General features: G+C 41.7%; 1 protein-coding gene and 1 long non-coding RNA gene across 2 annotated transcripts in view; one reads left to right on the top strand and one right to left on the bottom strand.

The window, feature by feature from the left end:
• AIFM1 (apoptosis inducing factor mitochondria associated 1) overlaps positions 1-23,533 on the top strand; it is a 28,627-nt gene that overhangs the window by 4,081 nt on the left and 1,013 nt on the right. The window contains exons 2-14 of the mRNA XM_082377781.1: positions 3,853-3,998; positions 8,204-8,303; positions 9,294-9,418; positions 9,543-9,673; positions 10,926-11,016; positions 15,140-15,224; positions 15,890-15,966; positions 16,884-16,992; positions 17,746-17,853; positions 18,178-18,266; positions 18,735-18,875; positions 20,501-20,643; positions 22,102-22,226. Of these exons, the coding sequence (XP_082233907.1) occupies positions 3,853-3,998; positions 8,204-8,303; positions 9,294-9,418; positions 9,543-9,673; positions 10,926-11,016; positions 15,140-15,224; positions 15,890-15,966; positions 16,884-16,992; positions 17,746-17,853; positions 18,178-18,266; positions 18,735-18,875; positions 20,501-20,643; positions 22,102-22,226 (1,470 nt within the window). The remainder of the gene's footprint in view (positions 1-3,852; positions 3,999-8,203; positions 8,304-9,293; positions 9,419-9,542; positions 9,674-10,925; positions 11,017-15,139; positions 15,225-15,889; positions 15,967-16,883; positions 16,993-17,745; positions 17,854-18,177; positions 18,267-18,734; positions 18,876-20,500; positions 20,644-22,101; positions 22,227-23,533) is intronic.
• LOC309620919 overlaps positions 1,597-23,533 on the bottom strand; it is a 36,957-nt gene continuing 15,020 nt past the window's right edge. Inside the window, exon 4 of the long non-coding RNA XR_014239733.1 lies at positions 1,597-1,953. This is a non-coding gene — a long non-coding RNA (uncharacterized lncRNA). The remainder of the gene's footprint in view (positions 1,954-23,533) is intronic.

Genomic DNA, 23,533 nt, shown 5'->3' with positions numbered 1-23,533 from the left:
CTTTGAGGCTATGGGGGAAAGGAGTGGGAATAATTTTATAGGTAAAAGAAAATTGGAGGGAAAATATGAACATCCATACAATATTATCACCTTTTACAAAATTAAAGTCACTAGGTATGTAAAAAGTTGGTTTGTTAATGACAGTATTGTATTATATTTCTTTTCAAGCAATAGTTTAAATGTAAACCCATTTACTTTGTAAAAAATCAATTTACTTTTTTTTTTTTAAAGGAACTCCTTTATTTATTTATTTATTTATGGCTGTGTTGGGTCTTCGTTTCTGTGCGAGGGCTTTCTCCAGTTGCGGCAAGCGGGGGCCACTCTTCATCGCGGTGCGCGGGCCTGTCACTATCGCGGCCTCTCTTGTTGCGGAGCACAGGCTCCAGACGCGCAGGCTCAGCAGTTGTGGCTCACGGGCCTAGTTGCTCCACGGCATGTGGGATCTTCCCAGACCGGGGCCCGAACCCGTGTCTCCTGCATTGGCAGGCAGATTCTCAACCACTGCGCCACCAGGGAAGCCCTCAATTTACTTTTTTTAAAACATCTTTATTGGAGTATAATTGCTTTACAATGGTGTGTTAGTTTCTGCCATATAACAAAGTGAATCAGCTATGTGTATACATATATCTCCATATCCCCTCCCTTTTGCGTCTCCCTCCCACCCTCCCTATCCCACCCCGCTAGGTGGTCACAAAGCACGGAGCTGATCTCCCTGTGCTATGCGGCTGCTTCCCACTAGCTATCTAGTTTACATTTGGTAGTGTATATATGTCCATGCCACTCTCTCACTTCGTCCCAGCTTACCCTTCCCCTTCCCTGTGTCCTCAAATCCATTCTCTACGTCTGTGTCTTTATTCCTGTCCTGCCCCTAGGTTCTTTAGAACCTTTTTTTTTTTTTTTAGAGAAATGCAAGTCAAAACTACAATGAGGTATGACGGTCAGAATGGCCATCATCAAAAAATCTACAATCAATGCTGGAGAGGGTGTGGAGAAAAGGGAACCCTCTTGCACTGTTGGTGGGAATGTGAATTGATACAGCCACTATGGAGAACAGTATGGAGGTTCCTTAAAAAACTAAAAATAGAACTACCATATGACCCAGCAATCTCACTGCTGGGCATATACCCTGAGAAAACCAATTTACTTTTAAATGTCTTTTTTTGTGTGCAAATTGAGGCAAGAACTGCTGAACTAACCCAAATCTACACATTTAGTTTTATGTTTGTGAAAAGCAAGCAAAATCAGAATATTATATTAAATTATTATATTAAAGCAAAGTTATTATTATTTCTATATTTAGGATCTTCTAGAGGGATAAACGGAATTTTAAAAGCATTTATTTTCAGTAAAAAAAAAACTTGGAGTGAAGGTAAGGGACAAAACTAAATTATTTGTACTAAGCCATGTGGAACTTTTTCTACCCAGTTTCATTTTCTAAGCTCTGAGAGTTGTCAGTTTCTATTTCCGATGCTTCATCGTTTTTATGGACTTCTGAAAATCAAAAGCTTGCCCAGATCGAGATAAGCTTCTCCACTCTTTTTTTTTTTTTTTTTTAGAGGGAAGGATTATTTATTTATTTATTTATTTATTTATTTATTTGGCTGTGTTGGGTCTTCGTTTCTGTGCGAGGGCTTTCTCTAGTTGCGGTAAGCGGGGGCCACTCTTCATCGCGGTGCGCGGGCCTCTCACTATCACGGCCTCTCTTGTTGCGGAGCACAGGCTCCAGACGCGCAGGCTCAGTAGTTGTGGCTCACGGGCCTAGTCGCTCCGCGGCATGTGGGATCTTCCCAGACCAGGGCTCGAACCCGTGTCCCCTGCATTGGCAGGCAGATTCTCAACCGCTGCGCCACCAGGGAAGCCCATGCTTCTCCACTCTTGCACATGTTTTTATTTTCGTGATTTGTTGTTATTTCCAAATATAAGCCGTTTTATTTCATGTGGTGATGAAGGATTCTAAAACAGGAAAGAAATAAAAACAGTAGAGAAAAATACATTTCCAGTTCTAAGAATATCGGTCCATAGTCTCTTATCTATAATCTAGAAATCAAAATAGGACTAAAAATCCAGTTTTTGTAAGTCATTTGTCAGTAAAACCTGACCTGAACTGGAGAGAAGCTACTTAGAGTCTTGTTTATTGCACTCAGTGTGCTTGGTCATAGAAACATTAACGTGTGTGACTGGGTTGCTGCCCCTTACTGTGCTGGGTGTTACTATACGGTGTATGCGTTATATACTTAAAACCTAACAATTCCAAGTTCTGGAATGCACATGTTCCCAAGGATTTCAGGTAAGAGACTGCAGCCCCGTTTTGGACGTGTTTTTACCCCTCTGAGCCCTGTTATTGTGAAAGCAAGGGGGAAAGCTCCCTATTTCACATCTCTGCAAGTACATATGGAATAGCTACCAGCGCCATTCTGTTTGTCTTTTAAAGCTTGGTCAGAGCAGAACATATCTACTTGCCTCTAGACCAGTGATTCTCAAAGTGTAGACTGGCGGCATCAGCATCACCTGGGAACTTGTTAGACATGCACATTCTTGAGCCCTATCCCAGATCCTCCAACTCAGAAACTCTGGGGGTAGGTCTGGCCATCCATGTTTTAGCAAACCCTCCAGGGGATTCTGATGCGCACTCAGGTTTTAGAACCACTGTTCTAGATCAGGATTGGCAAACTACAGCCCACAGGCCAAAGCCACATGCTTTTGTATGCCCCTTGAGCTAAAATTGGTTTTTACATTTTTCAGATGGCTGAAAAAAATTGTTAATAGACTATTTTTTGAAAATTATTTAAAATTCACATTTCAGTGTCCATTAACAAAGTTTTATTGGGACACAGTCACACCCATTCATTTATATGTTATGGCTTTTGTGCAACATCAGCAGAATTGAGTAGTTGCAGCAGACACCATGTGGCCCGCAAACCTGAAAATATTTTCTATCTGGTTCTTTACAGAAAAAGTTTTGCAAACCCCTGTTCTAGGTCAGTAGTCAACACGAGGAATATCACAAGCAGAGAAGGTGTTGAGACCTTCTTCCTTCATCTGAAAATGCCAGCATCCTCCTGGAGAAAGAAGTCTATGAAACTCTTACATTTCCATGTGTGAGCGTTGTTATGATCCTCAGATTCTTACATAGCTGTACCGAGTTTTTGCATCAACATAATCTTTGTATTATTTTGGAGGACTGAGAGCCAAGTATTGATAGTTGGTAGATATTTTAAATTTTGTCATTGTAAAAAATATTTCGTAGTCCAAAATTCTTCAGTTCTTTGGGGGAGATAAATTCACCTAATTTTTTTTTCTGGTTTTCTTCTAAGCTTTACCATTTCTGTCTTCCAGGACACATTGCCTTTCACACAAGACTAAACTGTATTCTGGTTAGATTGTGTTGCAGGAGTTTATTATTTTGTTCAAGGTTTGAACCAGCCATTTAGACTACTCCTTAAGTAGTTGTTAGCGTGTCCCAGGTAGCCTGTAGTTAACTTGTTATATCTATCTATTCAGTCATCTCTCCATGTTTACTTCATTTACGGTGAAGATGTGAAGAGAGAGGTATTTGATGAACTGCCCGTGTGTTTTTCATTACCTTTTCTGGAAGCTATAAATTCCTCCCTGGACAGCATTAAATTGTACTGTTAAAACTCCAACAACTTAAGAGTGTGCATTCTGATATCTGTTGTATTTGTGTGTACAGCTTTGAAGATTTTTTTCCCTTGGTCATTTGACAGTGAATATCACACAGCCCAATGGGCAGTTAAGTCTTTACTTGTACAGTGCATTGATGTTTAGTCATAAACATGTATTAACTATTTTATTTTTGTATGTGTGTGTGTCTTAATAAATTGTGTTCCTTAGGCAACAACTTGTTCCAGCGATGGCATGTTCCTCTAGAACTCCAGATGACAAGACAAATGACTAGCTCTGGTGCATCAGGGGGCAAAATCGATAATTCTGTATTAGTCCTTATTGTGGGCTTATCAACAATAGGAGCTGGTGCATATGTAAGTAGAAAAGCAGCTTGTGTAAAGAAGCTGCCAAACAGCTCCCACTAATAGACTCAATACTTCTCTGCTTTAAGACTTTTACAACTAATTCTCCTTTCTCCTTTTGGAAAAATTTCCAAAAAACCTTCTTTAAAGTGCCTGTTGTCTAATTTCCTATGAGAGCCAATTTGGGAATGACTGAAATTTAATCTCACGTTGATTATCTTTGCTTTTTTCACTTGTCTTTTTACACTTTACTTGAAAGCCTCTGCGTTTTCTTAGGTTTGACTAATCCACAAAATTGTACCTTTTCTCTTGGATGTGACACACTAACCTGTGAATATGGTCAAAATTTATTGCAGCTCCTTAGCACAATATTTGATTTTGACCCATTTGTCAAATATTTTATTTTTCCTTAGTTTGGGATAATAAACATTTAAAAACAACAACCTTCAATCTGGCATTCCTGAAAGGAAAACTATCCCTGAATCTCACCCAAATACTAAATTATAGAGGTAGGCCTAGTATCTCCAGTTTTAGGATGGAGTTTGTGTGAGGTGGGAAGTATGGTTTTAACTGCTATGTGGTAGTACCACAATAATATCTCCTTAAATGAACTCTGATCAGCTTAGCTGGTCACAGAGGAGTTATTCTGTGGGCATTTTTCTTTAACTTGGCAGGGTTTACTGTGACTAAGCAGATCAGTCTAAAGTTGGATCATGTAAGGCTGAGTGAACCAACTTAGATAACACCTAGTAACACCCTTGATTGAAGGAAGCTGTTTGTTTTACTTATTGAGAGCAAATGGTTGGATGACATTACAGTTTTAGTTCTTTCTACCCTGGTAAGACGGTGAACTTATCTTTGTTACTTGATCTAGGTTAAAAAAAAGGGGGGACATGAAAGTTATTTGCAGCTACTTAGATTATCATTCCCTGACCTAACTCCCAAGTGCACAAGAAAAGTAGACAGCTCTTGCCAGTTGTGGGTCAAATCAGAGTAAGAAATAGGTGAGCTCTGTCTGATAACAGACTTTGAGGAAATATACATTCTCCTCCATTCCTGGAGCAGCATTTTTTTCTTTTTTAGCACAGGGTAACCAAAAATGCTTCCCTGCCTTTGTGTTGAATGTTTCTTCATTAATACTTAGTGCTTTTTCTATTTCCTTTTGTTTCTTTCTTGGCCTTATCTTTACCTACAGTTGTGCAGTGTCATCACCTAGGATCCCCTTCTAGATCACTAGCGTCTACAGGTGCTTCTGGGAAAGATGGCAGCAGCCTAGTATACTTCTTAATTGTAGGAGCAACAGTCACTGGGGCAGGAGTTTATTATGTAAGATACTTACAGTAAAATATATTTTGGGGTAGGGTGGGTGAGACCATGGCACTAATGAAAACTTGATCCATTAGAATACGATGAAATATTCACAGCATGTGCTTTCTAGGTATTTATTAAAAGGACATTGTCAGTCACTAGGGAGTCCTCCAGTCTCATTCTTCAGACTGTGGAAGTCTTACCAGATATATCTAAAGCCATACATTTAATGATTATTATAAATCCTCATCATCAACCCTTTCTTTGAAACTTTTGCCAATTTCATAATTCTTTTTTTTTATGATGCTAAATTATATTGTGCTTTAGTGCTGCATACCTAACAAGACAGTCTCAAAGAGTAAACATTGAATGCAAGTAAAGGTAACTTGAACACCATCCATTTTGAATCATTTTAGGTAAAATGTAATTTTTGTGTTTTGTGGGAAACAGTAAATTAACCCTACTTTTATTGTGAAAAGGCATTTTATTGAATGCTTCGGAGGAGGTCCAAAAAGCCATAGAAATTGCAGTGTTCTTCCCGCTCACCCCCAGCCTCTATTTCAAGTAAATTCATTTGGCAGTGTCCCTTTTGTAATCTGTAATTTGGTCAAACTAGTGGCTGAAGTGGTACAAGCTAATGCATTCGTGTGGATAGCTTTCTTAAATGCCTCTCTTTCATAATTCAGATACTACCCTCTAAACCTTAACTTTTCCATTTTATAGCTCTCTCAACTTTTCCCATCAGTTCCACCCCATTCATTCAGAAATAGATTTAAATTGTTTGCACCTGATATGTTTGTAACAGTTGAAACCTATTAAACCTCTGGTTTATGTTGCTGTACCAGAGTTGGATGGCCTCCACAGAGCTGGCCAGGCGAATCTCTTAATGCCAGGCCACAAGATAGGGCCACTCACTGTTGCTTTCTCCTGCCTAGAAATGCCTGTGAAGCACAAGTTCCTCTCAAGCCATTCAGTTAAATGCCTCATTGCCCTCTGAGTTTATCCAACACTGGTAATAATAAAGCTGCTATATTATAGTGATTTCAGGTTAAATGATAAGCTTTTGTCTACCAAACTATTTTGTATAGTTTTATATTACATTTTAAATAATGAGGTGGCTTAGATTTGTCAGTGAGCAGAGTCAAGGTGGCCTTTAGAATATTTAGTGAGATTTAGTATTTGGGCCCTTTGCCGTTGTTCAACTGATAGGACCACATTGCCTGACTCAGAAAATGAACTGTTTCCTTTCATATTCCTTTAAGATGAATATATGGCGTTATATTCATCTGTTTAGAAAAGTTGTCTGCTAACATATTTCATAAGTTTGTAGTTTTTCTTAACCTGACATGTATTCATGTCACTAACTGAAAATCTGTGCAAACTGGGGAGACAGAAACACACGGGGGAAAAAGATAAATTTTTATTTAGTATGTCTGTAAACTTATTTTTATATCGGAACATTTACTTAAAAGCTAAATATATAAATATATATGTATATAAATATGTGACAAACCTCTTTCTTGTCCTTTCCCCACTAAACCTCAAGATATTTCTTGGTCTGCTCTTCCCCTCGTGTGTGAAGCCATTAGGAGGTATGAGAGGCCCTAGGCTATTTTTGGATATCCCTCTTAATGTGAACATGACCCCAGTTTATTTCTCTGTTCACTCACACTGACCAGCTTAAGCCGTCTTTTTAGGTAAATGTCCCTTTCTTAAAATAAATATTTTTTTAAGGAATGAGTAAATGCTGGACTTGTGTATGATATCTGATGCCAAGATAAAAAAACTTTCTTCCTGAAGTTAATGTTAGTTGAATTCAATTTATGAATTTGATGAATTTAGTGGTAAATTCAAGGAATAACCATTATCTTTTAACATACAGTACTTAATTTTCTAGTCCATTCATATCATATGTTAGATGTTTCCAAGCTCATAAATGTCAAGTCCAGGTCTGAGAGTCCAGGTTCCTTACTGCAGCACATTGCCTAGTGGGCTGCTTTGTAAGGGGCTCATAGAAGTATTCTTAGAACATGTTTTATGATACTTCCTCTGATTGTCCTTACTTTCTCCTCCAATTAATTAACAATCTGGGATTTCAACTGACATATGGTCACTTAAATTCCTATCTTATTGACCCTGTGGGGTACAAAAGAGCAAAAGTGTTGTAATTAAAACAAGTCATTCTTGCCTACTGCTTTTTAAAAAATCTTCAATAAATTCTGATGCTGTATTTAAAAAAAAAAAAACTAGTCAGTGCTAAGGTACCCTTCTTCAATTTGAAAGGATAGAGAAGATAGTATATTTGAAATATAGTAGGTGTTTAAGCGAGACGTTTGCCCATTAAGTATCTGAGTGTCATAAAAGGATAGGCCATTGAGGGAAAGATGGGTTACTCTATAAGACTAGGCATACTGGCGGACATGCTTCAGGGCATTATCTAAGTACTTAGCGAAACTTGGGACATCTACCAAGAAAACCTATGTCCCAGCTTCCTACTCAGGACCATATAGATTGGTTTCACAGGTAGTATCCAGCATAGTCCAAAACCCCTTTTATAAAGTTTAGCTCTTCCTAGCACTTTTTTCTTCCAGTATAAAATGTTTTTCTTTTTTCTTTAGCTGTACCTTCAGAATTAAATATGAGGAAAATTCTTCACATAGAGCCTAAGGAAATCTGAAACTGCAACATTTCCATCTGCTTACCTGTATTCTTTCCACACCAAGTGTGTACACACTCGGTATTTTTTATTTCTTAAGAAAATAATTTTTGCCTTAGTGATTCTAACATAGAAGAACTTACCTCATGTAGACAAAAGCTTCTCATTTAATTGAAAGATAATGAATGTTACTTATGGTATGAGCTAGCTAGCTGTATGATGAAATAAATTTTCTCCATGTTTGGGTCTTCAGGCCTACAAGACAATAAAAGATGACCAAAAAAGATACAATGAAAGAATTTCAGGGTTAGGGCTGACACCAGAAGAGAAACAGAAAAGGGCCACATCATCTGGTGAGTATGATTTGAGACTCAATATATAAAGGGAAAGTTATAAACAATTTGGGTGCTATGCTTTGCGGGTATATTGTTTAGACACGATGATGCTGTGAGATTGTAAGCTTCCAGAAACTGTGGTATTACCCCAGACCGGGGAGCAATTTGTTACAGTGTTTGACTGTAATTTGGGTTTGAGAATAAAATTAGTGATAATTATGATTGGTTGTTTTTCTTTATATTAGACCCTTAAGGGCAAGCTTTAAATTAAAAAATGCAAGCTTGGCAAGGAAAATTATTGGAAAAGAGATGAAGGCCTTTTTTTTCCATGAGGACATTCTTTTGGTCTGTTTTGTTCCCCTTTTGAGTCTTTGGAGTTTCAATTTGTTAAAGATATATTTGTTTCCCTAAAGCATATAGCTCTAGCCATCACTTCCATCCCACACATCTGGCTTGATTTTTCAGAGAGGAGTGTTTTAATCCTTTAATAAGCCCCACGACTCTGGGTAGGCAATTTCCATTGCTTTCCTTCATACCACCTCCTTAGTTTTGAACATTGTTTAATAATCCACAGTTGATCTGCTGGGTTTTCCCCCTTTATTGCTAACAAAAGGTGAAACTGAACTTGATATGTTCCTGTTGGTCATTAAGAAATTAATGGGAAGGGCAGAAGCTTTCTAATATATACTTTCTAATATATTTTAGAAATAGCTAAACACTAAGCTAGGTTCTAGTTCTGAGAGACTTAGTGAGTGAATGACATTGGCCAAATTATTCACCTCTTTTTTGGGTATTTTTCACTTATGAAATGCAAGGAATGCTTCCTTCTCCTATACTATCAGAATGCAATGAAATTTGATAAGATTAATGTAGCTGCAGTGTTTTGCTAGCTTTTTATGTAAAGGATTGAGTCAAGTGCAAGGTGTTTTTGTTTTTGTTTTTAAATAGTGGCAAGGAGTTGTCTGAGACTTAAAAAAAAATTCACCCTGTCTGGTCTTTTGCTTACAGCTCCAGAAGGAGAGCCAGTTCCTGAAGTCAGGGTACCAAGTCACATTCCATTCCTGCTCATCGGTGGAGGCACTGCTGCTTTTGCTGCAGCCAGATCCATCCGGGCTCGGGATCCTGGGGCCAGGGTAAGGCACATACTGTCTTGCTTGGCATGGAGGGTGCGGTCTGCAAGCACTTAGCCAATGTGAACGCTTTATTTGCCTCTTAAATGACTTGGCTCTGATAAGTATCATTGTTTTGTGTCTAAAGGTACTAATCGTATCTGAAGATCCTGAGCTGCCATACATGAGACCTCCTCTTTCAAAAGAACTGTGGTTTTCAGATGATCCAAATGTCACAAAGACACTGCGATTCAAACAATGGAATGGGAAAGAGAGGAGGTCTGTTGACTTATGTAAAATGGGTCCGACCAGCAACTTCAGCTAAGCACAAAGAGTAGGTCAGGATTTTGCATGAACCGCATGTAGTGAGTAGGACAGATGACTTGGCCGCACACTGGAGTCCGCTGTGGTACACACTTGGTATAGCTTATAGGCAACAACAGGCTATAGTGGCAAGAGTCCTGGATTCTGTTAACCAGATCTACCAACAACTGAAGATGTAATGTTGGCCTCTGAAGCACTAATGCTCCTGTTTCCAGGACCTTTGTGTTAGACGTCTCTAGTGAAGAGCAGCTCAGCCTGTGTTGTCACTTCTTCACACCTGCCTAGGCATGTCCCATAAAAGCAAAAAAAAAAAAAAAAAAAGAAACTGTTCAGTGGCACTTCCTTGGATGCCCTAGGAGGCACTCAGAATTGGGGGTATATAGTGGGAACACTGTAAGGAAGAACCTCTATTAAAATGTTTGCATGAGAGACTTGGAAATACAAGTCAAGAAGCCCTTTCCTTTTAAAAGACTCCTTGGATCTCCTGAGTCCAGTACCGTGTTCTTTGGGTATCAATTTTTTTTCTCATTAGTGGATCCCTTTGACACTGGACTAAATTTTATAAATCTACCTGCCTCCCTCACTCGTATTATCATGTCCTTTTCTCAGGCAGGATGCATACTTCCAGTTATGTTATCCATCCCTTAATTAATATTTCATGGTTACTGTCTACTGTTTGAGGCAAAATCATCTCAGGAGCTAGACCTAGTTGTCCATTGACCAGTGCCATTCTGGACAGCTCGTTTGCGTGGATGTGCATACCAGCTCCTTGGACACTCCTCGTGTTCTAACTTTGAAAGGAACCTAAATCCAGAGCAGGGTTTCTCGACCTCGGCACTATTGACCTTTAGGGTTGGATAATTCTTTGTTTTGGAGGCCTTGTCTGTGCATCGTAGGATGTTTAACAGCATCCCTGGCCTCTACCCACTAGATACCAGAAGCATCCTCCCCCAAAGCTATTATAGCGAAAAGTGTATCCAGACATTGTCAAATGTCCCTGGTAGGCAAAACTGCTCCCAGTTGAGACTCGCTAGTGTAAAACACCTCTGTATAAGTAAGTCGCGACCAAGATTTAGTGGCCTTGGAGACTTACTTTAGAAAATGTTCCTAAAAGTTTTCCATGGTGGAAGCAATTTTACTAAAGCTCTGGGGGAAGTTGATAGCAGTTCCAGGTACTTATAACATTTTTTCCCTTTTCTCCATACAGCATATATTTCCAGCCACCTTCTTTCTATGTCTCTGCTCAGGAGCTGCCTCACATTGAGAATGGTGGTGTGGCCGTCCTCACTGGGAAGAAGGTGAGCTAGTAGGCTGCTTCCTTTGTCAGGCTCCACCTATCTGCCCATGTGGGCAGCGAACATGGTGACTTGTATTCCCACTACCATTTACGTCTGTCCTGCCATTGTGGTTCATCAAAGAAAGATCAAGTCATTTTAGGTTTAATATTGCCAGTCTACACTAATTAGTGTGTCTTCCTGGGGAAAGCACTAGTCTCAAGCCTAGAATAGCAGGCTAGCTAAACTTTCCCGGGGAAGTCAAATCACTGGGGACCGTGACTCTGAAGCTGTTCCTTTTTCTAATTTGCTCCTCTGCCTTTCCTTCTTCTTCCTGTCTTTCCACACTAACATTTCTTTGGGATTATTGATGGCAAGACATTGACAAATGTATATTATTCAGGATAGTAAAATGATTCAGGCATGACATCAGCGTGGAAAATATTGTTAGACTTTACAAAGTTGAGTGCCTGAATACTGGGGGCAGTTACTGGAGGGCATTTAGGGTCCAGGGAGGGTTTTGTTTTGTTGTGTTATGTTTTGTTTCTGTTAACAAGAGGGAGGTCTAGAGTGTGTTTGTAAACTAATGGCGATGTTCCAGTAGAGAGGGAAGGGTTATCAGAAGGAGCAAAGCCCAGAGTAGATGGGATCCAGAGCACAAGTGGAGGCATTGACCTTTGATAGGGATAGGCCCACTTCTCCTATAAGGGGATGTTAGGCAGAGAAGGTGGATATGGGTTTGTGGATAAGCTGGTAAGAAGACCTTATGTATTAAGTATCACCTATGGGTAAATAGCACACAGGCCCTGCCCTCCAGGGGCTAACAGTATTAGGCAGAAACATGAACAGATAATCATAACACAGATTTGGAGTAAGAAAGAAATTCAGTATACTGTGGGAATTATTGGGAAGTGTGCCCAGTATAATGATGGTTTCAGGAAAGGCTTGCTGGAGAAGGCAGTCTTACAGAATGAGAAGTCTTAGGGAATGAAGAGGCATTCACCAGATTAGAGAAAAGTGAAAAACATTCAAGTAAAAAAGAATAGCATAAGCAGAGGCACAAGGGTATGAAAAAGCATGTTTGGTGCAGGGGAACACAAGCAGCTAGGTACCAATAGAGCAGAAAGTTAAGGAGTGGCAGGAGATGAAACTGAGAAGTTGTGCAGGCTCTGGTCGTCGAGAGCTCTGTCGTGTGAAAGAGCTTGAGTTTTATGCCACTGGCACTGAGGAGCTGTTGAGTTTTAAACAAGGATATAAAACAGTTGGATTGAATTTTAAGTAATCACTCGGTTGGCTGTGAGGAAGATGGTCTTCAGGGGAACAAGATTAGAGATAAACCATTTCGAAGACGATTATAATAATCCAGGTGAGAGATGATGGGAGCCAAAATTAGGGCAGTAGTGGTGGTGGTGGTGGTGATGATGATGAAGATGAAGTAAGTATAGTTTTTTTTAAGTGCTTTACGTGTATTACATAATTTTACCCTCACAATAATCTTATGAAGTAGGTACTATTATTATTTTCATTTTATAGAGAAAGAAATTGAGATGAAAAAGAGGTTAAGTAACTTGCTCAAGATCACATAGTTAATAAGTGGTGGAGACAGAATTTGAGCCCAGATCTCTCTGAATGGAGAATTCTGATTCCAGAGCCCAAGCTCTTAATTACATCATTGTATAGCTTCCTAGCAGAAAGGTGGTGAAGAGCAGGGAACAGACTGACGGCGTAAAGGCAAACTTGGTAGGGCGTGGTGGCAACTGATTGGAGGCAGAACATGAGGGAGAGGGGGAGGCAAAGATGACTTTCTGATTTCCAGCTTGTGTGGTAGATGGTGGTACACCCCCAGCTGAGAGAGACATTGCAAGAGGAAGACCTAGTTTAAGGGGGACATAAAATTTCGTTTTGGACTGTTAAGTATTAAATGGAATATCTGTGTGGATATGTCCTAAGGGCAGTTGGACACATGACTATAATGTTCAGAGGAGGGTTCTGGGCTCAGATACAGATTTGGGAATCATCCACATGTGAGTAGGATTTGAAACCATGAGAGTAGGTGAGGCCTCCCGTGGAGAACTGAGGTAGTCAGAAAAGGAGTGAGGCAAAGATGGAACCCTGAGGAACCCAAATTTCAGGAAACAGGTTTAAGAAAAAGTGTCCAAAAAGGAGACTAGGAAAGAAGTACTAAAAGCATAGGATGAGGAGAACCCAGGGCAGGGGCCAAGGTTGGAGTTTCAAGAAGCAGGATGTGATCCACAGTATTACCGCAGCAAAGGAATCTGCTAAAAAAAGAATCATAAAATGACCCATTACATTTAGGTGTTCAGATATCATTGTGAAGTTAGAAAAGAGGATAAACTTCTCTTTCAGAAAGTTTAAATGACAAAACGGAGATGACATTGGACAAAAGCTTGAGGAGGACATAGAATCAAAGGTGGGACATTTAGGATGGGACAGACTTAAACATGTCAATGGGCTGAGGGGTAAGATGTCAGGAGAGAGATGGGGGAATGAGCAGGTGACTAATAGGGGAATGTTCTGGGAGAGAAAGAAAGGGATGGGGGTCAGGCATAGAAACAGAACAGAAAGGCCACCTCATCCCAGAAGCTGGAAGAAAGGAAGTAAAGTTTTTATTTGGGCGTTGGGAGGTGGGAATCCGTACGGGAAGCTGAGGAAGATCACATCTGATGGCTTTACTTGTTTTTGCAATAAACTAGGACACCAGGTGGTTATCTGAGAGTGAGCAGTTTGAGGTTTGAGTACAGGGGTTGGATTGAAGAGGGATCTTACCCAGGACAAATCAAAGGCGGCTAAGGAGGCTGCGCACCCATCCAATCTCAGTTTATGTCGTTGCCCACCCCCACCCCCCCACCCCGGAAAACTCGATTGAGTGCACCTGTCATATGTTTCTAGCGCTACCTGTGCTGTCCTTCTTAGAGCATTTCTCACTCGATTTTTCACTCTTGATTGTAGTACTTGTTAAATTGTCTGTCTTGGCTACAACACTCTGAAGGCAGGAAGGTATCTGTTTTTCTCAACATTGTGTCTCCAGCACTTACCACAGTGCCTGACACATACTAGGTGCTTAATAAATATGTCTTGAATGAATGGTCTCACTGCTCATAAGGAGTAGAGCAGAGCCAGGAACCCCAGTCTCTCTGACTGCAAAGCTCAAGCTTTTCACCCTAAGGAGCAGGGTGCAAGGAAATTAGGGATGTTGGCAAGAGCACAGTTTGGATGATCTACTATGGGCCCAGATTAGTTGGAATGGAACAGCCCACTGGGTAAATGGAGAAAATCAAAAGCAAGGATAGGTGACGGTGGAACCGAGAGAAAGCTGGAAGGATGGAAAATTGTGACCAAAGAGTGAGATGTTTGAAGTATAAGTTTAAGAGATAGGATTGTAGATGTGGCTCAGAGGAGAAGTATAAGCCAGCTGCCAAGGACTTCAGTGAATGAGGAGTGACCAGGAGGAGGCTGGATAACACTGATTTGTAGGGATATATGTCAGTGTCCTTCAGAGGGGATGATAGTACAAGAATAACTTGGAACCACCAGCAGCCAACACCCTCTCCTTGTGATGGGGAGGAGTGTGGGTGAGTGAGCAGTCTCTATGTATGAGCTTTCCTGGGGGCGGGGGGAGCGGGCTCAGTTTTAGTGAAAGCTAGAAGTTGGAGAAAGCATCCTGCAAAGCTGTTGAGGATGTAGGAGAGTTGTTAACAAGGAAGTAAGGGTCCCAAAGAGCCAGGCAGAAAAGTCTGTCCCTGTTCTCCATTTCCACAAATTGGGCAGGAACTTTGGGACAGTAGGGACTTAACTCTAATGTTGGCTGCTTAGGAAATTATGACTACTTGAAGAAACTGGGTACCAGAAACTGTAGTGCCAGTGATTACCTAGAAATGGTTTCTTAAGGATCACCTTAGGTCAAGAACTAACTCTTCTCATTGGGCTGATGGGTACAGGGTTCCTTTTGGGGGTGATGGAAATGTTCCAGAATTATATAGTGGTGATGGTTGCACAACCTTGTGAATATACTAAAACCCACTGAATTGTACACTTTAAAATGGTGAATTTTATGTTGTATATCTCAGTAAAAAATTTTAAAGCCAATTTATATCTTTCTGTTTGTGTATGTGTTTGACTGGACCAGGTAGTACAGCTGGATGTGAGAGGCAATGTGGCGAAACTTAATGATGGCTCTCAAATAACCTATGAAAAGTGCTTGATTGCAACAGGTGAGTATTTCTGGAGATGGCTTTATTCCCTGATACAGCTCATTCAAGTTTTAGTATAAAGGCATTACTTAATCTTAAGAAAACTGAAACCCAGACTCTGAAGTGGGTGTCTTCTCTTGGTGCAAAGCTTGGCTAACTACAAGCATCTGATCAGTTGCCCCTCTGGATTATCCGTATTGTTCCTTCTGGTAAAGGCATGATGGATGGGTATTGAAGAGGACTGCCTTTCTTTTTTCTCTCCCTGCTTAGCCTTTGCCTTCTGCCCTCTGCCCTGTGTCCTGAAAGTGATATAACCTAACCTCATGGCTTCATTGCCAGTTCCAATCAGAAATCAAGAGAGGAGAAGGATGCAGTTGCTTAAACAAACGTAGCCGTGCTTTCTGGTGAATCCTCATGAAAAAGTAGAAGAGAACGGGAGCAAGAAGTGAGGGCTTCTGGCCATCTACGGGAATGGTGGGCCCTTTGAAGAGAGACTCTCAAATCTGCTTTTCAAAGGAAATTGATTAAAGCCCACTGTGGGGCGAGGGGAGGGAAAACAAAGCCTTGTGTCCTGTTGATGCCGCTGTGACGCCAGCAGCACACACCACAGCACCACCTTTGTGGGGGGATTGTTTGGGCTAGCTCCTGCTCGTTGGGCTAAAGGATTTTTCTCCTCTTATTTCCAGGAGGCACTCCAAGAAGTCTGTCTGCCATTGATAGGGCTGGAGCAGAGGTGAAGAGTAGAACAACACTTTTCAGAAAGGTAATTGTCAGCTTTAGTGCTTTCGTTGTGGCGGTTTTGAAGAGGTAGCACAATCTTGTGGTCCCCAAGTACCCACCCGGGAATTGGGAGATTGAAGTTCTAACTATGGCTCTTCTACAGACTTGTTATCTGGCCTTGAGCAAGTCACTTCCTCTCTCTGCACCTCAGATACCTCACTCAAGGGTTTTGAGCTCCTAGGAGAAAAACAGATTTAGCGTTTTTTATTGCTTGCTATATAGTTCCTTCGATTGCCCTTCCATAGTTGTTTTTTCCTGATGCATTTGAGTCATTGGAACTCCTTATAGCCTCTTGGCATTTTTCACTGCAAGTGCTATTGTGGAGACTTTAGGGAGAAAAGTTAAGAGTACCTAAGTGAAAAAGGAAGCGGGGGTTTGCTTCTTAACACCATGCTTTACTTATGAAAACTGCTGAAAATTTTCAGCCACCGCTATGGGTACCGGAAAAGGTTTGTACTGTCCTTTAAGTTCTTGATACAACAAGGTTTGTCAACCTTGGCACTATGGGCATTTTGGGCCGTATAACCATTTGTTGTGAGGGGCTGTCCTGTGCATTGTAGGGTGTTCAGCGGCGTCCCTGGACTCTACCCGCTAGCTTCAACTAGTATCTCCCCACTCTAGTCGTGACAGCCAAAAATGTCTCCAGACATTGCCAGATGTCCCCTGGGGGAGGGGGAGTATATCTGCCCCCCGTTGAGAACCACTGTTATTAGAAAGAATGTTACATTGGAGAAAGAAATTTACATCAATAAAATAGAGGCTATAATTGAGCCACTTTATACAAGGAGAAGATTTTATGTGCAAATTACTGTTGTCAAAGATTTAGCGAAAATATTTCCTGGTATTATCATCCTATGCCCCTTTGGGAAATCAGTGGACTAAACTTGTGTGATCCTGCAGATTGGAGACTTTAGAACCTTAGAGAAGATTTCCCGGGAAGTCAAGTCGATTACAATTATCGGTGGGGGCTTCCTTGGTAGCGAACTGGCCTGTGCTCTTGGCAGAAAGGGTGAGTATTGGGGAGTGACCTCGATTTTCTTTCTCTGGTCTTATATCACATGCTTTTCAGAGATGCATTTACCAGGATCAGTAGAGAGAGTTTGATTAAGGTTTACATGGTGAAAAACTAATCACTGAGCTTAGCTCTGATGAGGGATGCCTTAGTGATCGAAAAGCTGTCATCTGAGCAGCTGAGCAGTGCTGCTTTCTTTCCTTTTTCCTTTCCTCTCGCCTCTAGGCCAGGACTCCTTAGAAATAAAATATTAAGGAAAGTGAGTTATTAAGATGGTAGGGGCAATGTAGACTACAGAACTGTATGTATCTTTGAACTGCTGCTCCCTGTAAAAGTCAAAGGCTTCTTTCAGATACATGATGGTTCCCAGCTTGACAGATCTGTGAGTTCCAGTTTGAATGTTTCATGGCAACCATTTTTTTCTTAATGTTATTTTTCAGCTGTGTGAAATCAGGGCATCTTCTCGGGAGGGTGCTTACTATTCAGAGCTTGCAAGGCACTTGTGTAAGCCTAAGTATAAGTGCACTGAGTTCACAGTATGTAGCTGAATCCAGGGACAAGTTCTGGCATCTGTTGTATTTGCCTTGTGGATGCCCTTGTGCCCTAGTGCCCCACAAACGGGCGCTCTGGCCTGGGCCGCGGCATTGCCCTGTGTGCAGTAGATGGCTGCCTGTGGCTCCTTTACTTCTCTTCCTGTCTTCTCGGATTGACTTTTGCCTCCACTATACCTGCTCTGTTTCTTCTTCCCAGCTCGAGCCTCGGGCACAGAAGTGATTCAGCTCTTCCCTGAGAAAGGAAATATGGGAAAGATCCTCCCCGAATACCTCAGCAACTGGACCATGGAAAAAGTCAGGCAAGGTAGAGACACTCTTTCCATATGCTCCCACTCTTGCCTTGAGTGAGGACTAAGGCAAAATTTGCTTCTTTGGGAACCCCCTGTCCATAAGCCTTACCAGCTGCCCTATGAAAAGTTTCCACCATCCTCCTGTCAGCCAGCTTCATGTAGGTGTTCTGAATCTGACACACCAGATTCCTGGAAGTGCTGGAAGTGAACTGTGGGCGTGGGTGCCTGTGGCTCTCCAAGGCTGCCTACGTACTAATGATTACTCTCGTCAGCTTCTCTGGTTGTCATGAAGGTGGTAGGCTCACAGGCTCAGCCTCAGGTCTCGTTTGCCTTTACAGAGGGGGTTAAGGTGCTGCCCAGTGCTATTGTGCAATCAGTTGGAGTCAGCGGTGGCAGGTTACTCATCAAGCTGAAAGATGGCCGGAAGGTAAGGAGGGGAAGACAGGCTGCCAGAACACCTTCCAAGCCTGCTCTGCCCTTTCCTCATTCTTACTCCTTCATTTGATACCAGTAGATTAGTTGTCTTGGCAGTCACCATTAACCTGTCATAATTTTCTTAATGAACTGTCTTTTGCTAAAAGAAGAATGATGAGAGCCGGAGTAGCCGCCTGGGAACCATTTCCCATAGCCTCTTCCTATGTGTATCACAGATTTTTGAGACCTTCCTAGGGTGGCAGATTTCTGTTCAGATGGTAGGGGGTATGTATATGTGGAGGGGTGGCACTTTATGAAATGGAACTTAAAGTCTTTTGACCAGAGTTACCGGATGATTTTTTTTGTAAAGCCCCGATTTTTTGTGATTTTTTGTGATTTTTTGTGACTGTGATTTATAGTCGCTGGGTTCATAGGCATACGAGGAAACTGTAATAATTGACTGAATTCTTTTTGTCCTCAGGTAGAAACTGACCACATAGTGGCAGCCGTGGGCCTGGAGCCCAATGTTGAGTTGGCCAAGACTGGCGGACTGGAGATAGACTCTGATTTTGGTGGCTTCCGGGTAAATGCAGAGCTCCAGGCCCGCTCTAACATCTGGGTGGTAAGTATGCGATGACAGCCTGACCAGGCACGGTGCCTTGGTCCCGGCCTGGGAGCAGGTCTGCCCGGTGGTGTGCGAAGGCTCAGCAGCAGCCCACCCAAATAGGGTCAGCGTGTTTGGGAGCTGAGGGTGGAGAGCAGAAACTTGTGAACTGCTTGGTTTACGAGATCAGGTCTGGCCTCACGCTGCAGGCTCATGGAAAAGGAAATGAACAGTGTGCGTGCCCACAGGAGTAGGTCTCTCCTGGTTCCACTGTTGGCAGCAGCCATCAGCATGACCCTGGCGGGCGTGTGCGCAGCTTTCACACTGATCTGCTATTCCCTTGCCTGAACACGAGTCCAGGGAATGGAGGATGAGGCAGTTTTATAACATTCTCTGGAAAGGAAAATTACTCCATTTTCATTTTCCTTGAGTACTATTTTTAGCTGTTTTTAAAAATCTGTTATGACACAAACAAGACTATAGTATGTAGGAACCATGAGGTAATTTCCCTATTGTTAGATCATTACAAGTGTATTGTGTTTGATTATGGACTCTGCAACTGAGGACATAGGAACTTTGCAGGGTGTTTTTCCCGTAAAGATTTTTTTTTTTAAAGTTACAGTGTACTGGATTTTAAAAAATTGTTATAAAAGCAATACACGCTCAGTATGAAAAACACAGGCAAAAAGGAGAAAGGGACATTCCCCTGCAGCAACCACTGATGTTTAGGTGTAGTTTCTTCCCTTCATTTTCTCGCGCATAGTTTTTTTCTTTGTTGTAGACAGTCATGGCGAGCATACTACGTATAAACATTTGTATTTTCTTTTTCACTTAACATTCGAATGTAAGTTTTTTCCACATTGCTTCAGATTCCATAAACAGTGTAACGACTGTATAATATTCCATTAGGTGGATTTCAGAGTTTATCTCGCCATTGCTCACATGTTGGATTTTTAGGTTGCTTTGGGGGTGTCTGAATAGCCACAAAGATGAACAAAGGGTGAGAGAGCTCCCATACCACATCCTTTGTGAAGCTGGCCTTGTTCACCTCCAGCCGGGGGTTCTCTCTCTGCTTGAAACACTGAGCTCGCTCACTGCACACCTCTGGCATGGTACACCATAGTGAGGAAGAGTGCCGCGCCTTCCTCAACTCACTTATACACTCCTCGTGGGCGAGGTCTGTGTCAGGCGTGTCTCTGCAGCGCAGACAGTATAATGCTTTGTACAGAGTAAGTATTCTGTAAATACTTGCTGAATGAATGAATGAATAGTGAATGACCAAAAAACTTTTATCTTGGAAAAGGTGTCTAGGTAAGAGGCAGTCACATCTAAAAACTGGATTCCACACAGGAAAGAATATTCTGCAAATCATGGTTATTAAATATCCTGTTTCTGCTGAGGGCAGAATGAGAAGAAATAGGTGTAAGCTGGAGCATGGAAGATTAAGGTTAGCTTTGTGGAAGCATAGAATGGTTTTTGTGAAAATGGAAGCTCAACTGTTTTTGATAGTGTAGGTATGATTCTGGCCTGTGGTTGGAAATCATTAGTTAACATCACAAGCATTTTTTGAGCCCCAAAAGTGTATGTTCTGTCCTTAACTTGCTTTTTTATCATGTGCTCATGTAATGTATTTGTCTCCAAAGGCAGGAGATGCTGCATGTTTCTACGATATAAAGTTGGGTAGGAGGCGGGTGGAGCACCATGATCACGCTGTTGTGAGCGGAAGATTGGCTGGAGAAAATATGACTGGAGCTGCTAAGCCGTACTGGCATCAGTCAATGTTCTGGTAATAGTTTTGTGCCTTGAGGACTCAATTGGTTAGAACACAGAATTAATGGAACCAGAGTTATATGCTTTGGTTTCCTGGTGGGCCAGTTAGCTTCATACAGAGGGTGAAAAAATTCCGTCTCGTGTCCACGCAGCCTACCCCCGAGCCATCTTCTGGTAAAAGGGTTCCATCTGACATAAGTTAGACTAGGTGAATGAATGGAAATGGCATCAGCACTTCTGCTAAAATACCTCAGAGTTCGAGCTACAATAGGTAGTACAGAAGTGTGCTCTTAGATACAGGCAGCAGTATATTTTATTTGCTCTTTGCTGCTAATTCTACTGAGCCCAACCTACTGACAGAAAAGGCAGCTCACTCATATGTAACCCTTAAGATCAGCAACTCAGAGTCAGACGTATATAGGCGGCTCTCTGGATAGTAGAAAGTTAACAATGGACATTCTTGAATACTGGAGCTGCCCCTGTTTGGCCCACTGTCATCTTGTTGATTTGAAAGATGGGGTACATAAAACTTCAAGGTTTCAGAAGCCTCTAAGCAGTTTCTGTTGGGGAAATTCTCAGCTGATGGGAGTACATTTTAAGACGATCACACACAGTTTCATGAGTGGGCAGCAAAAAACATGTAACAGATGGGTTTCAGGGTCAACACGTGTAAGATAATGCAGTTAGGAAAAAAAGTAGTTTGTAGCTATACAATTATCAGTTAGGTTCCAGGAACAGAATCCAAGAAGTCATTGTAGACTGTTCCCTGAAGACACCAGTCCAGTGAGCTTCTGTGGCCAAGAAGATAACAAAATGTAGAGCACCAGAAACAAAACAGCTCAAGTAGCTTGGATGATTACAAAACCATAGTGTGTCTGTGCCACAAGTATTCTGTGAAGTTCCTAGCATATTAAAAACAGCATGATGATGATAGGAAAAGTTTCCAAGAAGAACAATGAAAATAAAATGACCAAGTGAGTGAAGGTGCCACTTTATAGAAAGCACTTCAGCCTTGAAAATTGAAAGCTAAGAGGGAGTACTGTCAGTTAATAGAACCACAAAATATCCCAGATTCTGGATTCCATAAATATGGAGCACTCTTTAAAGTTTCAAAAAGGCAGTTTTAAAAAGAGTAAAGGAAGGTAGTGAATAGTAAATGTGGGGAACCCACCCCCACCAAATGTGATATGGTAAAAATTAAATGATTAAATTTAAGAAAGTATAGATCATTGTATGGATCTGTGATATGCATAGTGGCTTGTTAGGAAAATAAAACCTGTTTGGAATAATCGTGCTTTCTCACAATCGTCCCCAGATGTCCTAGCAGGCGACAGATCAGTTTGGCGTTTCTCTTGCTGTGGCACATACCAGTTTCTTTGGTTGGCATAAAAGTGTGGTGCCTTAGAGGAAGCGTTCTACCGCACCATCCTTTACAGTCCTTTGACAGAACACCCTCTTCTCTCTCCTTCCTTAGGAGTGACTTGGGCCCCGATGTTGGCTATGAAGCTATTGGTCTTGTGGACAGTAGTTTGCCCACAGTCGGCGTTTTTGCAAAAGCAACCGCACAAGACAACCCCAAATCTGCCACAGAGCAGTCAGGTAAGGAAGCCCAACCACTTCTCTTGGAAGAGTGTTGAGAAACCATGGTCCAAATCCTCCTGAACAAGGGGTATCTGTATTGGCCAGAGGGAACTGTCAGTGAAAGCCTCTCTTCATGTTGTGCTTTAAAATAAACCAAACCCGAAGTCCTCGCTCTTTAGTGGTCTGAGAGCTGGCGAAATCAGGTATCCTGGTCAAAGCATAGATATTGTGGATTGTGGGTGTCGTCCCAGACTCTTGGACTCTTGGACGGTGGCTAACTCGACGACTCTGTAAGTCTAGTTTGTCCCAAGGGACTAGGAAGACCTGCGTGATTAAGAAAACCTGAACTTTTTCAATGGCTTTTTTTTTTTTTTGCTTCCTGCTGATCCCAAGAGCTAGGCCTGAGAACCTTAGTTTGGGACCTGCTCCCCTCCTTGGGCCCTGAACAGTGAAGAACTGGGCTGAGTAGTTCTTGAGCTGCCTCTAATTCCATTTGTCAGATCTTAATAGCGGGTTTTCTTTAGACGGGAGGCACCTCTCGGAATGAACTTCTCTCCGACACACATCTCTTTCATTAACTCCCAGGTCTCTTCTCTCTCCCTTCGTGACCTTGGCTGAAGTTATTTAACCTCTGTGTCCTCTTGTTAGAGGCGTTTCAAGGACAAGTTGCTCTTTAGGAAGGAGGAAGCAAGACATTATATGGATATGAGGTCCTTTTCCTGTGTAATCTAAGTGGATTACATATACCCACTCCTTAATTCGGACCTCTCCTGGGAAGTGGATCCAGGAGGGGGACCCAGGGACTTATACAGTAGGTGTTTATAAACTCCAGGTCACTACTCTGTCCACTGGGCAGTATTACTTGAAGCCTGGTTGTTCCCAGAAGACAAAATGCCCTCTCCCCAGGCTGTTGCCACCACCCTGCACAGGAGGAAGCACTTGCACTATGGTTTTTCCATATGGAAGTGCCTTCTGCTTTGGCCAGAGTGTCTCTAGCAGTGCCATCCAAGTGAACTTTCTGCTATCATGGCGGTGTTCTATCTCTACTCTGCCCAATACATTGGCCACTAGCCACATGTGGCTCTTTAGTATTTGAAATGTGGCTAGTGCAAATGAGGAACTGAATTTTACATTTTATTTAATTTTAACTGAAATAAACTTCAATTCTGAATTAATTTTAATTAGAAAAGCTATATGTGACTAGTGGCTATTGTACTGACCATGTAGCACTAGAATGTTTCTCAGGGGACAAGAGCAAGTCTTCTGTAGTTTGAAAAAAGATACCAGGGAATATCCATAGTGTAAATTTAAAATGAGATAGTTTG

This window comes from Balaenoptera borealis (assembly GCF_965194805.1).
Source record: "Balaenoptera borealis genome assembly, chromosome: X".
NCBI lineage: Eukaryota > Metazoa > Chordata > Mammalia > Artiodactyla > Balaenopteridae > Balaenoptera > Balaenoptera borealis.
The sequence above is the reverse complement of the archived record's forward strand: the minus strand, read 5'-3'. Positions and strand labels throughout refer to the sequence as shown.